Genomic DNA, 19,731 nt, shown 5'->3' on the forward strand with positions numbered 1-19,731 from the left:
AAAGCCAGACCGTCCATCATGAACGGGGTAAACATTCAGGCTTAATAAAAAAAGCCATGCCGTCCATCATGAACAGGGTAAACATTCAGACTTTAGAGCTGGTTCATCATTAACAGGGTAAACATCCAGACTTATAAAGCCAGACCGTCCATCATGAACAGGGTAAACATTCAGACTTAATAAAGCCCTCATATACTGATATACTTTAGATTAAATTAACCAGAGATATTACAATAGTAAATCATTGACTATAGGGTTGTCATGTTACTGCCTCGTTTCTGTGGGTTAACTTATCACTTTGTATTTAACCTTCTTAGGCCAAAATAAACAAATACGTGTGTATGGGGTTTCGTATCTACCCTAGTTTTATGACTCAAACGTCCAACCATAAAGTTGATATTGGCATTTTGGAAGTGAATAATGCAGGTCACCTCATCTGCTTACTAGTAATTAGAAAATAATAAATTTAAAATCAAGGCATTAATGCTTTCCCTATTTTCTTTTGATGATCACTTTTTAAAATCAACGTTTTGTTGTGGCCTTATTACATTGTTCGTGTGGCCTTATTGAATAGCAGGCTTAACTTTCGCTTTTACAAAGTTTTACTTGTATCTCTATGGAAAAGCAATTGTTCCAAACGCGTGAATTTATGCTAATTAATTATTATCAAACAAAAAAATATTTTCAGTTGTAATATGCAATAATAGTTTAAAGGCTAAGGTTGTAACTTTCTGTCATAAGAAACTTGTTTAGACTTAAAAAATACCCAAATGATTTTTATTTTTCAAAATATCTGGAAAGTTTACCGAACAGTTTTGGTGGGTGGTTTTTAATTTATCTCTATATAGTTAAATCGACATTGCATATAATGTACACTTAAACTAATTTGAGAAAAATCGAACACGCCCTTGCATTAATATACTTATTTTAATTTCATGTAATGTTATACGTAATTAATCCTCTGTTTTTAAAGAAGTACTCCTGACTTCAAAGATGAACGAAACCCCCATCAATCAATCTATTAAAAGATCTTAGATTATTAATTTAACAAATCTTATCTGATCAAAGCACTGAATTTGTTTAAAATAAGATTTAAATTGGATAAAAAAGATTTTGTAATTTAAGACTTGTTTTAAGTATACGAATGTTTATTTATTACAAGTTCAAATTATATTATGCTTGACGAAAAAAAAACATATTTTAAGACCAAAGAAAAGACATGTGTTAATGTGTGAATGTTTTATGTAATTTACACGACCAATTCACTATAGGTTTATTTAACTTGCAGAATAATTGTTCGGTTTCTTTTTGTGTGTTTTTCGCTGTTCTTGTACTGATTTTGCATCATGGATGGACACCTCTTATTCTTTGTTTTCTAGGCTACATGTTTAAGACCTACTTTGGCCTATAGTTGTCAAGTTACTTTAACAAATTGTGACTTGGATGAAAAAGTTGTCTCATTGGCACTCATACCACATTTTCTTATATCTAATTAGCTTCATATGAGTACTTTGAGGTTCTGACATTGTTATGTCTCATTTCTGAGATCTAAAATTCCCCCTTCCCCTAAAAAAGTTCTGGAAAAAGACTGATCTTGACACATATTCTGTTTAAATATAGGAACCTTGCCAGGGGTTGTCTAACTTATATCTTAATGTGCTATGTCTTTAGAGACTTTGGTATTTATGGCAGCCGTCTTTGATTGATTCTCAGTTTAATTCATTCATAACGTATGTAGATCATGGACGATCTAGAGCTTGAAAAATTATATATAAACTTGACACAGAATGTCTATTGTTGTCTAATAATAAAATAAATATAGGCCTGTCATTGCAAATTAAAACCACAATTCTATGTAATGTAGAGCTATGCGTTGACTTCAACTTGCGAACTCCGAAACGGCAGTTATCGTCGTGTCTTTAAGTTTAGCAAAGCAACATGTCCACTGTTCTGAATTCGGTCTTTTCGAAATAATTGTATTCATGTTCATTCTGAATGTAATTAAAAAAGGGTTACCAAAACCACTATTATTTGTAATGTAGACCTATGAGTTGTCTTTTAAAGAACTCCGAAACAACGGCTAAGTAACTTAAACCCACTTTTCAAATGTGACTCAGTAAAGTAAACACACACACAGTGATAATGACAATGCTTTGCATTGTTACAAAATGTAATAAAAATTCCAAAATAACAAGTAATACAGTAACAGTAACATATTATTCATAGATAATTTTAGATGTAGTTCTAAAACATTCAGTATTTTCGTTAAAAAAAAGCATGCTGAATAAAAATAGCGTTGGTATGTATGCAAAAAGTGTATTTGACTGGTTTTTAGAGGGTGAAGCAGTTCGACTTTGTGATTGTTCAAAAATGAAAATAAAAATCGTAAGGGTACTCAAGTATGCACTTATAAATTAATGTAGGAATTGTTAGGTGAAACAAAAGTATTTTAGTCTTTAAAGATGTTGCAGGATTTTCCGATTTGTTTTCATATGAAAGTTGTTGTTGTGTTTAAATTTAAGGTACGCCTGCAAAACCGCTCAATTAATTAACAAGATTGCATAGGTTCATTATGATTTTTTTCTAAATTGTAAAGACTTTTTAGTGTTCTTACTTAATTTTATTTGTCATACAGGTATCAAAATGACATGTTTAATTGATTTGTCTTCCATAGAGGTAATATACAAAATGTCAAGATAGCGAAGTCAATTTGATGCGCATATGTAGGAGGTTTTGGAAACTGCATTGTATTTTTCGTCCTCGCCAATCTCGAATGCATTATGAAAATTTGAATATATAAAAAAGAAGATGTGGTATGATTGCCAATGAGACAACTATCCATAAAAGACCAAAATGACGAAGACATTAGCAACTATAGGTCACCGTACAGCCTTCAAAAATGAACAAAGCCCATACCACATAGTCAGCTATAAAAGGCCCCGATAAGAAAATGTAAAACAAATCAAACGAGAAAACTAACGGCCTTATTTATGTAAAAAAATGAACGAAAAACAAATATGAAACACATCGACAAACGACAACAACTGAATTTACAGGGACTTGTGACAGGCACATTCATAAATAATGTGGCGGGGTAAACATATTAGCGGGATCCCAACCCTCCCCTAACCTGGGACAGTGGTATAACAGTACAACATAAGAACGAACTATAAAATCTGTTGAAAAAGGCTTAACTCATCAGATGGACAAATATACAAGTGGACGTGGCCGGGTACTTATACATCCAGACACAAAAAGAAACAAAGATGAACAGATCTGGATATCTGACAGCTAGTTCAAAGCCTGTAACAACTAATAAAAAAAATCATGCATCAAAGAGAAAAAGGCTTAATTCATCAGATGGACAAAAATATAAGTGGACGTGGCCGGGTACTTATACATCCCGACACATGCATATGAAGACCGGTCATGTAATTGTCAAAGTCTTCTAACACCATTACCATATTGATACATGCTCAGAAATATACAAGAGCAAGAACAAAATAATTCATTCTTTTCTAAGCATTGACATCTCAGAAAAAAAAAATCTACAGTAGGGTAAAGTGTTGGTCAATTATTGTTTAATCGGGTCTGATAATATATTAAATTCGGGTAAATAACGTTTAAATTTGTCAGGTAATACGTCTTAGTGTCACAGTATGCAATTAAGTTCGGACTTTACTGTCCACTGTATTATCTTTAATGTCCAGGTTATCGTGGCATTTGTCACTGTGTTACGCCTCCCTATTGTGGGTCATTCTAAAAGTGTATGCCCTTAATCCCGATCAGTATTTAGACACAGAATGTCAAGTGATTGAATTATACGAAGTACGACAGGTGTCTATTTTTGTAATTTTACATTTAACATAACTTGAACAAATCTGTGCCCTCCGACGGCCTATAGCCTATATCGAGTAAATGTACCAATCGTTGATCATTCGGTATTCGATCGGTGGACTATAACGGCACGCCTGCCATTATTCGAATTAATTTCCCAATTATGCCAACATGAAATCCAGTTTCAAGGTCTACACTGAAAATCAACAAAACAGTGTTTTTTTTATATTTCTTATTGATGAACTGTTGTTTGCTGTACGCCATGTGAGAAATGATTCATGTAAACAATTACCCAACAAATCTACCATATTGAGTGATTAGAGGCTTGGCCAATGCTTGAAATTGGAATGTCACTAGAAAAGGGTACGGATAATACCTCCCTGGCAATAGATTGCCATTTCGGCTTTTCAACACTCGCAAAATCAGTACTGAGCATTTTTTTGTTTATCAATAAGGGAATCACTTGCATTTACGTCAAGTATATTATGATTTCCGGGTTTTAAAAATTGTTATACTGTTTAAGAATCTTCACTGCGATGATCTGCGCCGAATTAAATTTCAAAACTTTCTCGTTCTGACGCACCCCTTTTCATGTGTTAGCCACTTTTACCGAGTGTCTTCATCAACGCACTTTGTTGAACTTTCTCCTCTGATTGTTTACTTGTTCGCGTTATGAATTTATGACTGGCCTGGTCGGTGGTTAATATAAGATGTTTGTGGCCGTAGGGCACTTGTTGATGATGGTATATTTATGGCGTACTAAATTATAATCCTGGTACCTTTGATAACTAAGTATAGACGTCATAACATTTCCGGGTTTGGACCATCTAGCGCATGGCATACTGTATCGACACATATCATTTGTACTAAGGTTCTAACGCTGTGAGTTCAAACGTTGTGACTTCAAACCTAGCACTTTTCAGGTGCGTTCGACTCCCATGCATGCTTAATTGACAAAAAATGTTTAGTTTCCTGTTGAAAATTGATGATTCTTTCTTGGCACATCGGCTTCCTCCACCAAAATTAACTTGCAACAACGAAATGGTCAATAGTACTGAAAATGGCAGAATTATTATATTTAGCAACAAATCAAAAGTAGTCTGGTACAGGAAAAATCACAATTGAACAAATTTTAAGAAGGCCCTGATTTAAAGATATGAGTTTAAACAAAGGGAATTGTACGCATAAAGTTTTTTTCCTAATATAGTAGTATTTTTTTTTGTATGAAACACAATCTTAGCTCACAACTGAATAAACTCATCAACTATAAACATGTGACGTTTAACATGATGAGATATGACAAGACAATTCATATCAACCGTTCTTGCCACATGTCATTTTACGACCTGTAAGGTGACCATTTACGGCAATTGAGGTGCTGATGTCGTTATTTTCAACAATGTTTTGACAAAAGGTTACAAATTTAAAAAGCTGACAGAATAAATGATATGACTACAGATTCTAATTTATTTATAAGATGTCATTACTTGTCTGTTTAACAAGATGTCCGCCTTCTGTTGTAATTAATTCTAACACAATGTAACACACGGAAACAAATAGGAATCCGTGTAATGTTATTTACAAATTGAAGAATTTATTTCTTGACATGATCAAAACACAACATTTCGACAAGTATCTTGCATAGAATTATATAATTAATCAATAAATTTTATGACATGCTGTCTGCGACTTGCTTTGAAGATTAAAGAGCTGAATCGTCTCCGTCTTAACATTCAATATAAATGCACCGCGGATCTTATTATATTTGACCCAATTAGATTATTAATATGTAATATCAAGCATTGTTTAATTTAACTTTTTTCGACATGGTTTTGTTAATAATGCCGCACAGCTTCTCTCTGTCTGCGTTTGACAATATCAAAATTAAGATATTGAACATTAATAATTTTAGGATTAATAGCGTCAATGTTCTGTTTTAATGTCTTGCTTACATCGACTGCAAGACGTGTTGGGTTCGAACACCAGTTTCGTTGACGTCATGAAAATATCTATAAGTTGGAACTGGCTTCTTTGATTTACCATTTTTCTTTTAGGAGTAAGCAAAGATGGGTGTCTTTTCAAAGTCGAAAAATTGAGTCTAGGTGAAGTGACAATTCTTCCTTTAGACTGTTGTTAGTTTTCATAAAAGCTAGCACAAGAAAAGTCTCGCTTAGCGTGTAATTATGTATAAGCAGAATCCATTGCACACTAACACTTGCTTGTTTTCTTCTGAAAGGTTTGGACATTTGGCTGTTTCAGAATCTAAAGAATCATGGGTAATTTCATTTTTCGTACCCCAAAACAAAAATAAAGTCACGTCATTGGTTACATTTCCGTCGTTTGTTACATTTTAAACCAATCAGGACATTTTGTTGTACACTTTTGAAAATATTACCTAACGATGCATTAGATTCTGAAACGGCGAATTGCATCCGTAACATTTATCATCAAGGTCAGTTTAATTTGAGGAGGAAACAAGAGAAACTTGGGAGTACTTCCGGTCTGCGATAGCAAAACTGTATTTAAATAAACTCATCATAGATACCATGCAGGACTAAATTTAGTATATACGCCATAACAAACCTTGCTTGACATGCTTTTAGTAGTAAATTGCAGATAAACTACTGAGACCAATCTATCACTTTAAGAGACTAGACAAGTTGTAAACAATTTCACCACATATAAGTGAAATCTGACATACACAAGATTCCTAACTTGACACAAAAATTGGTTCAAAGTTGTCTCATTGGCAATCATACAACATGTTCTATTTTTTTAAGTGTACATGTAAAAACGTATACTGAGACTGTGACAACCGACACGTGACGTCTCCTTATTAAGCACAATGAAGCACAATGATATATGTTGTAACTTTAACATCGCGCCTGGAAATAGCAGCGTTCATCATCTGTCTAAATTGCAATAGTTTTATGGCATGATTGATACGATTTCTATTTTTACACAATTAGCTCGTCCTGGTAACCTGGATTCGGGCTACTATAATTCTCCATGAAATCGTCCTCCATGAAACTACCGTAACGGTCAATGTATAGTGTAAACCAACTGTTTTCTATGGATACCATTCCCTGTTAACATGGGCGCTTTTTTTTGGAATTTAAGAAAAAAGATCGAAGTATGACATCTTTGAGGTTTCGCTAGCCATAAACAAACAGGTTTAACCCACCATATTTTTTTTCTTAAAATGTCCTGTAACACGTCAGGCATATATCAAATAGTTCGTTTCTACGTGTTTTGCATTGGAGATTTTTGTTGCACGTCAGGGGATTTGTTCGTCTGTTGTTTTTCTCTTATAGTTGAAGTGTTTCCCTCGGTTTTAGTTTGTAACACATATTTGTTTTCTCACACTCGATTTATGACTTTTGAACAGTTTTATACTACTGTTGCCTTTCTCTATCTTATAATCGATTCTTATTCGGGCTGTTTTTCGATCCCTGTAAAGTTGCGTTAACTAATCGATTACCAAAATTATTTCGATTTAAATGATTAAAATCTTATCGTGAAAACAAATGACGACAGTACAGCCATATCTCTTCTACTTTTAATGATAGTATGCAACGCAGTGTATCATGCATGGTTTAATAGTTTGAAGGACAGAATGCGTTTGGATGTTACAGTTTTGAGATAACAAACATTCAACACTCATGATTGAATTAAATTAATATTTTGGCACAATTTCTTGAGTTGTATAAGTAATAATAACAACGATTTGCATTGTAGTTAGAAATGAAAATGGAATGCGTTTATAATATGTGTGTAATCTGTGTTATGTCTTTGAGTATCACGCGGTACAGCATGTAAAATGTCTGTTTTGTTAGAGGGTTACATTAGACAGAGTGGTCGATTTGCAGTTTTACCTACTGGGCAAAAACCCCATGGGAAGTCAAGGCCGTTAAGAACCACCCTAAGCGTTGTCATCTGCAGCTGAATCGAAACGATTATGGCCAATAGTATGTGAATGCCTCCACAGAAGACTGTAAAATTGTGTTTAAGGGTTACGTTTTAAGAATTCTTCAGATCCGTCATCTGCTTGCAGTTGACTGTTTGATTGTGGAGCTGAATTTGATGTATCTGTGTTACTTCGGAGCCTTAAATGAAAATCTGAAAATGGTTGACACAAAAATATTTTAACAGTCTAAGAGTAACGTCCTTCAGTGGCGGATCCAGAAATTTTCATACTTTTGTATGACGGGGTCCACTGACTGGCTAAGAGGGGGCCCGCTCCCGCCACGCTTCAGTGATTGTCATTATAACCAACATTTTCCCCCCACAAAATGGGGGCCCGGGCCCCCTGCCTCTGTCCTTTATCATATGTTTACCTCCGTAAGTCGGGCACGTAGGAGGATTTAGATGGGGTTAAAGAATAGGAAAATAAAGTGCCCAAAACGTAAAAATTGTGTACCCCCTCCCCCCCCAAAAAAAGGAATGGAAAGAATAGATAATAATTGTTTACCTAAGTATAAAAATTGTGACAAAATGAGATATCTTTATAGAGAGACACATTGCATTAATATGAGATATCTTAATAGGGAGACACACTGCAATAAGATGAGATATCTTTATAGGGAGACACACTGCAATAAAATGAGATATCTTTATAGGAAGACACATTGCAATAAGATGAGATATCTTTATAGGGAGACACACTGCAATAAGATGAGATATCTTCATAGGGAGACACATTGCAATAAGATGAGATATCTTTATAGGGAGACACACTGCAATAAGATGAGATATCTTTATAGGGAGACACATTGCAATAAGATGAGATATCTTTATAGGGAGACACATTGCAATAAGATGAGATATCTTTATAGGGAGACACATTGCAATAAGATGAGATATCTTTATAGGGAGACACATTGCAATAAGATGAGATATCTTTATAGGGAGACACACTGCAATAAGATGAGATATCTTCATAGGGAGACACATTGCAATAAGATGAGATATCTTTATAGACACATTGCAATAAGATGAGATATCTTTATAGGGAGACACATTGCAATAAGATGAGATATCTTTATAGGGAGACACATTGCAATAAGATGAAAATATTCAAAAATGAACAACCTTTATCCAGACCCTCGTATAAAGAGAAACTGTTTCTCATTTCTAATTTTATTTAAAAAAATCAATAAAATCCCCATTTGTCACCTTTGCACAAAACTGAAATGGATAGACTATATTGCCATACAGTATACTTTAAAAAATGTTACTCATATAGAAATTATGAGAGAAGTATTTAAGATGTATCTATTCTATGAATAATAGGACACCTGCAGTGCGAGGTATGTGTGAAAAAACATACAAGAATGAAAAACATTGACAAGTAATTGAACGAAGTCAAAACACTACAATTTGTACTGTATCTTTACTGTCTGTGTGATATATCATTTGCAAGGTAAATTATTGTACACATACCTACGATGAACACTTATTTTGTAACGAATTTTGTCTGTTACACAGTGCGTATATTCTATTGACCTCTATTTTCGTCAATGCTTAAAGAAGCTTTTTAAAAGTTTCCCATTCCTACAGGAACAGTCACACAGTGCGTATAATTATGGTACTGATATAATTCCAATAATTAATGAAACTATTCAGAAACCAAGTAGACAAAGCTGACCTTCGATTTAATTGTCTATTCTTTTTATGTTAATTTTGGTCAGATAGCTCAGTAACTTTTTTTAGGCATTTTCGCAACCTTAACCTTGAAGCGAATTTTTACTTAAACCTACATATAAAATCACCAATTCCTTATAGTCATTTCAAAAAGAGTTTAGAATAACAATATGATACAAATTTTCAGCATTACTTGGAAAAACTGTATAGTTAGCTGCAATGAAAAGCAGCGTCGACAGCAGATTTTGCATGTTAATTTATATGTTTTTAATTTGTTTATATAAAATCATTTAGTACTTAAGGTCTCCATATTTTATATAATCAAACTCGATTATTCAAAGTGAAGCTGATAATATTTGTAAATTGATGTAAACAATTTTATTCACGTTTCATCATTTATCTTCATTGAAGAGAACAAGCTTTTATGCCGGAAGTATGATAAAAATTTTAAAGTTAAATTCAAGCTATCCAAAATGACAACCTGGAAAGGTTTTTCAACATTGCTCACAATTAATCCTGTCAATAACAGGAAGTATCAGTTATTCTCTGAAATCAAGTAACTGAGTTCTTCTAGTCGTCTCGGGATGGTACTCAAACATCGAGTATCTTAGTCCTTCTAGTCGTCTCGGGATGGTACTCAAACATCGAGTATCTTAGTCCTTATAGTCGTCTCGGGATGGTACTCAAACATCGAGTATCTTAGTCCTTCTAGTCGTCTCAGGATGGTACTCAAACATCGAGTATCTTAGTCCTTCTTGTTGTCTCGTGGTTGAACTCAAACATCGAGTATCTTAGTCCTTCTAGTCGTCTCAGGATGGTACTCAAACATCGAGTATCTTAGTCCTTCTAGTCGTCTCAGGATGGTACTCAAACATCGAGTATCTTAGTCCTTCTTGTTGTCTCGTGGTTGAACGCAAACATCGAGTATCTTAGTCCTTCTAGTCGTCTCAGGATGGTACTCAAACATCGAGTATCTTAGTCCTTCTAGTCGTCTCGGGATGGTACTCAAACATCGATTATCTTAGTCCTTCTAGTCGTCTCGGGATGGTACTCAAACATCGATTATCTTAGTCCTTCTAGTCGTCTCGGGATGGTACTCAAACATCGATTATCTTAGTCCTTCTAGTCGTCTCGGGATGGTACTCAAACATCGATTATCTTAGTCCTTCTAGTCGTCTCGGGATGGTACTCAAACATCGATTATCTTAGTCCTTCTAGTCGTCTCGGGATGGTACTCAAACATCGATTATCTTAGTCCTTCTAGTTGTCTCGGGATGGTACTCAAACATCGAGTATCTTAGTCCTTCTAGTCGTCTCGGGATGGTACTCAAACATCGAGTATCTTAGTCCTTATAGTCGTCTCGGGATGGTACTCAAACATCGAGTATCTTAGTCCTTCTAGTCGTCTCAGGATGGTACTCAAACATCGAGTATCTTAGTCCTTCTTGTTGTCTCGTGGTTGAACTCAAACATCGAGTATCTTAGTCCTTCTAGTCGTCTCAGGATGGTACTCAAACATCGAGTATCTTAGTCCTTCTAGTCGTCTCAGGATGGTACTCAAACATCGAGTATCTTAGTCCTTCTTGTTGTCTCGTGGTTGAACGCAAACATCGAGTATCTTAGTCCTTCTAGTCGTCTCAGGATGGTACTCAAACATCGAGTATCTTAGTCCTTCTAGTCGTCTCGGGATGGTACTCAAACATCGATTATCTTAGTCCTTCTAGTCGTCTCGGGATGGTACTCAAACATCGATTATCTTAGTCCTTCTAGTCGTCTCGGGATGGTACTCAAACATCGATTATCTTAGTCCTTCTAGTCGTCTCGGGATGGTACTCAAACATCGATTATCTTAGTCCTTCTAGTCGTCTCGGGATGGTACTCAAACATCGATTATCTTAGTCCTTCTAGTCGTCTCGGGATGGTACTCAAACATCGATTATCTTAGTCCTTCTAGTTGTCTCGGGATGGTACTCAAACATCGATTATCTTAGTCCTTCTAGTTGTCTCGGGATGGTACTCAAACATCGATTATCTTAGTCCTTCTAGTCGTCTCGGGATGGTACTCAAACATCGATTATCTTAGTCCTTCTAGTCGTCTCGGGATGGTACTCAAACATCGATTATCTTAGTCCTTCTAGTCGTCTCGGGATGGTACTCAAACATCGATTATCTTAGTCCTTCTAGTCGTCTCGGGATGGTACTCAAACATCGATTATCTTAGTCCTTTTAGTCGTCTCGGGATGGTACTCAAACATCGATTATCTTAGTCCTTCTAGACGTCTCAGGATGGTACTCAAACATCGAGTATCTTAGTACTTCTAGTCGTCTCGTGATGATACTCAAACATCGATTATCTTAGTCCTTCGAGTTGTCTCGGGGTTGTACTCAAACATCGAGTATCTTAGTCCTTCGAGTCGTCTCGGGGTGGTACTCAAACATCGAGTATCTTAGTACTTCTAGTCGTCTCGTGATGATACTCAAACATCGATTATCTTAGTCCTTCGAGTTGTCTCGGGGTTGTACTCAAACATCGAGTATCTTAGTCCTTCGAGTCGTCTCGGGGTGGTACTCAAACATCGAGTATTTTAGTACTTCTAGTTGTCTCGGGATGGTACTCAAACATCGAGTATCTTAGTCCTTCTAGTCGTCTCGGGATGGTACTCAAACATCGAGTATCTTAGTCCTTCTAGTTGTCTCGGGGTTGTACTCAAACATCGAGTATCTTAGTCCTTCTAGTCGTCTCGGGGTTGTACTCAAACATCGAGTATCTTAGTCCTTCTAGTCGTCTCGGGATGGTACTCAAACATCGAGTATCTTAGTCCTTCTAGTCGTCTCGGGATGGTACTCAAACATCGAGTATCTTAGTCCTTCTAGTCGTCTCGGGATGGTACTCAAACATCGAGTATCTTAGTCCTTCTAGTTGTCTCGGGGTTGTACTCAAACATCGAGTATCTTAGTCCTTCTAGTCGTCTCGGGATGGTACTCAAACATCGAGTATCTTAGTCCTTCTAGTCGTCTCGGGATGGTACTCAAACATCGAGTATCTTAGTCCTTCTAGTCGTCTCGGGATGGTACTCAAACATCGAGTATCTTAGTACTTCTAGTCGTCTCGGGATGGTACTCAAACATCGATTATCTTAGTCCTTCGAGTTGTCTCGGGGTTGTACTCAAACATCGAGTATCTTAGTCCTTCTAGTCGTCTCGGGATGGTACTCAAACATCGAGTATCTTAGTCCTTCTAGTCGTCTCGGGATGGTACTCAAACATCGAGTATCTTAGTCCTTTTAGTCGTCTCGGGGTTTTACTCAAACATCGAGTATCTTAGTCCTTTTAGTCGTCTCGGGGTTTTACTCAAACATCGAGTATCTTAGTACTTCTAGTCGTCTCGTGGTTGTACTCAAACATCGAGTATCTTAGTCCTTCTAGTCGTCTCGGGGTTTTACTCAAACATCGAGTATCTTAGTCCTTCTAGTCGTCTCGTGGTTGTACTCAAACATCGAGTATCTTAGTCCTTCTAGTCGTCTCGGGGTTTTACTCAAACATCGAGTATCTTAGTCCTTTTAGTCGTCTCGGGGTTTTACTCAAACATCGAGTATCTTAGTCCTTCTAGTCGTCTCAGGATGGTACTCAAACATCGATTATCTTAGTCCTTCTAGTCGTCTCGGGATGGTACTCAAACATCGAGTATCTTAGTCCTTCTAGTCGTCTCGGGATGGTACTCAAACATCGATTATCTTAGTCCTTCTAGTTGTCTCGGGATGGTACTCAAACATCGAGTATCTTAGTACTTCTAGTCGTCTCGGGATGGTACTCAAACATCGATTATCTTAGTACTTCTAGTCGTCTCGGGATGGTACTCAAACATCGAGTATCTTAGTACTTCTAGTCGTCTCGGGATGGTACTCAAACATCGAGTATCTTAGTACTTCTAGTCGTCTCGGGATGGTACTCAAACATCGAGTATCTTAGTACTTCTAGTCGTCTCGGGATGGTACTCAAACATCGAGTATCTTAGTCCTTCTAGTCGTCTCGGGATGGTACTCAAACATCGAGTATCTTAGTACTTCTAGTCGTCTCGGGATGGTACTCAAACATCGATTATCTTAGTACTTCTAGTCGTCTCGGGATGGTACTCAAACATCGAGTATCTTAGTACTTCTAGTCGTCTCGGGATGGTACTCAAACATCGATTATCTTAGTCCTTCGAGTTGTCTCGGGGTTGTACTCAAACATCGATTATCTTAGTACTTCTAGTCGTCTCGGGATGGTACTCAAACATCGAGTATCTTAGTACTTCTAGTCGTCTCGGGATGGTACTCAAACATCGAGTATCTTAGTACTTCTAGTCGTCTCGGGATGGTACTCAAACATCGATTATCTTAGTACTTCTAGTCGTCTCGGGATGGTACTCAAACATCGATTATCTTAGTACTTCTAGTCGTCTCGGGATGGTACTCAAACATCGAGTATCTTAGTACTTCTAGTCGTCTCGGGATGGTACTCAAACATCGAGTATCTTAGTACTTCTAGTCGTCTCGGGATGGTACTCAAACATCGATTATCTTAGTACTTCTAGTCGTCTCGGGATGGTACTCAAACATCGAGTATCTTAGTACTTCTAGTCGTCTCGGGATGGTACTCAAACATCGAGTATCTTAGTCCTTCGAGTTGTCTCGGGGTTGTACTCAAACATCGAGTATTTTAGTCCTTCTAGTCGTCTCACAAGTAAACGCCTTTGAACTATTTGCCACTGGAAGTTAGATAGCTAACAAGTTAACGCGTTTAAACTTTTTGCCACTCAACTTTAAGTAGCTTACAAATATCAATATGTGTCACTGGAAGCTTAAACAAATTGCAATTTATCGCATTTGAACTATTTACAACAGGACGCGTAACCACTTGAAAATAACGACTTTCAACTATTTGCCACTGGTCGTAAATCAAACGACAATTAATCGATCTTTTCTGGAAAAAAAAAACATGCTTCAGTCTGTAACCTTTCATGATTGAGTTATAACGTTACAATGTTTTTGTAATTCATTTTTATGTTCTAGTAACACGTTACTCTATAAATATGGAGCGATATTGACTAGTAAATCTTAAGAGCAATAAACTGTTGGAACTAATTAAACTAACAAGTATTTTGTGAGATAAATACCACCTTTAATTTGTTGGTCATTTTTTTGTGTGTGGGTATCAGCAGTTATCACACACTAGATAAAAGAAGATATTTATAGAGCCGACATCAAGTATTGCGCGAGATAAATCAGATTGTCCCATTGAATTATCATCAATTGTGTGCTTATGTCTGTTTTTCAGACAGACTCAATCAAGTTTTTTTGTAGGATTGTTTGGCCTTTATACAAAGTTTATTGCAAAATACTATCGTTTGCATGTTCGAATGCAAGTTTAATTAAAATGTCGGCGCTTCAACACGTATCGACATGATTTATAGATACAGCACCGATTAAAAGTTTGAAGAGGAAAATAAAAATTTATGAAGATCTCCCTAGTGCAAATACGACAAAGAGAGTTGTCTGATTCAAAACCTTTCAGTTTAATTTTGCCAGTGGTTTTTGTAAATTAGTTCAAACTCTGAAAAGGTTGATGATGGCAATTTCAGAGAATATATATACCTTGTCATTAATTAGATAAATGTGTATCTGTTTCTTTGAACAAAATATGATTGTTTGAGAGTACGGTTTTTCGCTACCAATTTATAAACTATACTTATGAAGTTGGAACAGACTATACCATTGTATGCTATAATCCTCGAATATTTGTCCTTCGGATTACCTAACTAAGAAATGATGATGTAATTAAAAGTTGGCAAAGATAATCGGTGTAATTTAAAGTTGGCAAACCAGGAGTTATCCGTCTGTGTTATTTGTCAAAGGGATTTAGTTTCATGAATTAATACACCTTGATACCTTGTTTTTTTTCCATGGTAAAAATTAAAAGCTTAAAATTTAGAAGAAGTATATATCTGTTTAGTTAACTTACTTAGTGTCTCAAAATATTGCACTTGTAATATTTGCTGTTGCACTTAATGCCATAGCACATTATTACAGTATTTAGGATCGATTTAAGGTACGGCAAATATATAAAATATTATTAAACGATTTGCGAGGATTTGAGTGCAGCTAAGACCGTTCATAAACATTATTATTCAAATATATTGATATTAAAAGATGACTAAACTCTTGTTCCTGTCGGATAAATTGTCACAAACATCGCATTAACCCAGACAGATGGCACGATAACAATAGAGAAGGAGTTCTTCCGAATGTCATTTGCTTGCTAATGTATTCATGCGCGAACAACTTAACTAAATAGGAGACAATCACTTACATTCTCATCCGCGGTCAATGATGAACGTTTTATTTGCAAATTACAAAGTAATTATGCGGTTTAACAAAGTCAACCCTCATAGACCACCCTCAACACGATGAAAGTTGAAATAAATTCAATGTTTATTGTGACAAAATATGGGAAAGTGACTTTTGCACACAACAGCAGTTTTTTACAATTTGATAATACAAAAGTTTTAACAATTTGATCATACAATGCAATGGCTTAAGCGCTACACTGATTGCTGGGATTACTTCTTGTCCATTTATTAAACAAAATGCATCCCAACGGAATTTGCATCATGACGTATGCAGATTTACATTTTTATATTTAAAATGTAAATTGCACTTTTGTGGAATTTTTGAGGTATTTAACAATTAATTTAACTTCTTTGCAGTATAACTTGTTGTCTGCGAGATGTACCGAACCTTCAAAGAAAATTAATGCATATGTATTAAAATATTAAATTTTATGGTCTTAGATATAAATATTATCAAAAATGTCTGCTTCTTTTAAGTGCAAATGATCCTGGTTTTCCTTTGACAATATGACTCGTTAGAAATGAGGTCGGGCATTTAGAAACGATATCTTTTTCAAATTATAAATATTGTATTTATTCATACACTACGTTTAAAAATACCATTGAAATTTAAACACCATAAACATCTACGTCATCTTGAAAATATAACATATATTTGAATTTAACTACTTTACAGAAAAGAGGATAATGAACAACCAAAAACACAAAGAAAAGAATTTTTAAAGTACCGAAGGCAACACGAATAGAGAACAAAAGAGTGCTTAAGTGTAAACTATAGAACATATAGAATAAAATAAGAATACAGAAATAAAGACCTCACCTTATTCAGATCAGCACAAATACATGTAAAAGAAGATGTGGGATGAGTGCCAATGAGACAACTCACCATCCAATTCACAATTTAAAAAAAGTAATGCATTATAGCTGAAAGTACGGTCTTCAACACGAAGCTTTGGCTAACACCGAATAGCAAGCTATAGAAGGCCCCCAAAAATTACGAGCTTAAAACCATTTAAACGGGAAAAACATCGATCTTATCTAAATAAAAAAGTGAAACGAGAAATGGAATAAAACATGAGTAAATATGCCATTAATACAACCAAGATGGTTGCCCAATGCAATTTTTCGTATTCATGAATATCTTTATTTGTCTTTTCAGGCTTTAAAGAAACGTCATTTTTATATGCTGTGTCATCTGCAGGACTTGTACATTCGATATCACGTGGATGTAGCACGGGTCGTCTGGATCGATGCACGTGTGATGAGTCGAAAAATTTACAAAATGAAGAAGCATGGCGGTGGGGTGGATGTGGAGATAATATAAAATTCGGACTTAAATTTACAAGACGATTTTTAAAACGTGCGAAACGAAATGGAAAGGATGTTTTAGCCAGAGTAAACAGACATAATAGCCATTTAGGTATAAAGGTATGTATGTTTATGCTAATTCGTCAGAGGTCAATGTGTCCTTGATCGCTACAGGCATGCCTACTTTCATGAGTGTAGTCGAACGGTAGGTCTTCTTATGTTAATTCGTCGAAGGTCATTTTTTGGTCGAAATGCTTATTTTATTGCTACACGCTTGCCTACTCTCGTGAGTGTAGTCGGACAATTTTGTGTCAAAATTGCCACCTTTTAGAGCTAATTTCCTAATGCATGGAAAGTAAGACTTTATTTCGCTTGTTTCTTTCTTTGTTTAAACGTTAGCTCAAGCATTGTGATTAAGATTTTTATTCAAACAATATAGACAGGTATAGTTAAAACTGTATATATTATAATTGAATTTGATTGAATGTTAAAATACATTGGTACACTATTCATTCTAAGCAACCAAGCTAACCAAACTCTTACACTACATCCATTAGGAAATTAGCTCTAAAAGGTAAGTTTAATAGATGTTGCTAAGGAGGTGGGATGATACGAGCTATTATTTGTCCCCTATATTCCAGAGATTTTCAGAATATTTCCAACGGTCCCATTTTCAGTGGGTTACCGTACATTTTTATATTATATTTTTTTTCAAATTATGGTTTCAATTGTAGTAAATCACTTTTGCTTTAAGAAAAATATTGTCATACGATAACATTTTATGTGATTGCCTTTGACAGATTTATATATCTTATCAGACAAATAACAATGATTTTTATGTAAAAAATGTGTATTGAAAAGTATAAATGCCAGTAGCATATATCGAATGTGATTGATGATCAACCACAAATGTAAGCAAACCACAAACGTTTTGTCATGAGGAGATTTTAACAGTGATTTTGGGACATATTCTCTTCAATTTTCCACATTGAATAAGTTTCCGATCAGTCACTAACATTGTAATGGATACATCAATGTAATGGGTTTAATGACTCAATGAGCAGGAACGCACTTTTCTCTCCCACATTTTGCATGCCTTTCAACCCCTAGCTTTAAAACCAGGTTGTACCCACTATTTGCTACACAAGGACATGCATGTGCCAAGTAATGAATATGACGGTTGTTTTCCATTCGTTTATTCAGGGTTTTTCCGTTTTAAATTTTCCTTTGTATCGTCCAAAGTATATGATCATTTAAACGAGCTGCTTGTAAAAAAAGATAGACAAAAACTGTTACCCAGTAAGAAGACATATTTAACTACAGACTGGTACCTTTCTTTAAATCAAGCATCGTATGAAGCCGATTCAGAGTCTTACAATGCTGTCTATATTTACATTTGATAGATGGAGAACACATCCTAGGGCCAGCGTTAGTCCTGAATTTGAGTTCATGGACTTTTGTTTTGCGGGTGAAGCTGCAGTGGCGGATCCAGGGGGAGGATTCCGGGGGTTGGAACCCTTTTTTGAATCCCCTTTTCTTTGGGAAGATCAATGCATTTGAATGGGGACATATAGTTGGAACCACCCTTTGTCCTGGGTTGGGACCCCCCTCCCACTTTTTAAAATGGTTGCTGTGTCATTGATCTTTACTTATATCCCACATCACCATTTTCATTTGAATATTTATTTTCCAGTTGTTTATATTTAAAGTGCCCTTTGTAATCCGTTCGTGTATATGTCCGTTCGAAATAAAAGTTTTAGGCAGTGTGGACTTGTAATAATACGGAAATGAAAGATTACTTATGAGAATTAATGGGGAGACAGGAACACAACAGCACCTCACCCCTTGATTTTTTTTTATTTTTTTTTTTTATCTATTGAGTTTAGCTCATTTATGTATGTAAGTTTTAGCAGTAGCATGACTTGTCAAAATCTCGTTTTATATTTTGCATTCACCATAAAAGACACCAATCACATTTAGTTTGAAGTGTTTATTTAGCAGTCGCGTGTATATTATAACCTTTTGATCCATCATGGAAAAAAATGGCAAATCTACAAACGTGTTAGGCTTCTATCATTTTGTTTGTCAGTTGCCATCTGCTTATCTCGCCTTGAACTTTGATCATACCGCATACCTTTCTAGATATAGGTGAACTAGATATAGACAGCAAATGCATCTGGCAAAAGTACTTACAGCCTTATAAAAATGTAAGTTTATACATACATGTACATCGTACAGCAAGTTACCTACATTGTACAAATGGTCACCACCAGAAACTTGAAATCAAGATCTTATTTGGCTTGGGGTTAAATAATTTATTCATGATTTTAATTTAATTCGATGCTGGTTTATGACACAATCCAATAGGATGTATAAATATAGCCATAATAATGGCCACTGCTACACCAAGAACAACACATTCTGTTATTCTTCATAATAATGATAAGTTAAAGATTACACAAATGAATCTCCAACTGAGTCCCTGGTAAATATCGTCATTTTAGATGCCAGCGAACGCTCACCTGACATCATTGTCTCTTGTTATGTGTCCT

At 35.6% G+C, this 19,731-nt stretch overlaps 1 protein-coding gene across 1 annotated transcript in view; it reads left to right on the forward strand.

Annotated features, from left to right (window-relative positions):
• The window catches only part of LOC134694965 (protein Wnt-9a-like), a 43,457-nt gene that overhangs the window by 17,292 nt on the left and 6,434 nt on the right, over positions 1–19,731 (forward strand). The window contains exon 3 of the mRNA XM_063556089.1: positions 17,031–17,299. Coding sequence (XP_063412159.1) covers positions 17,031–17,299 — 269 coding nt within the window. The remainder of the gene's footprint in view (positions 1–17,030; positions 17,300–19,731) is intronic.

The sequence above is a fragment of the Mytilus trossulus genome, chromosome 13 (genome assembly GCF_036588685.1).
Source record: "Mytilus trossulus isolate FHL-02 chromosome 13, PNRI_Mtr1.1.1.hap1, whole genome shotgun sequence".
Lineage (NCBI taxonomy): Eukaryota > Metazoa > Mollusca > Bivalvia > Mytilida > Mytilidae > Mytilus > Mytilus trossulus.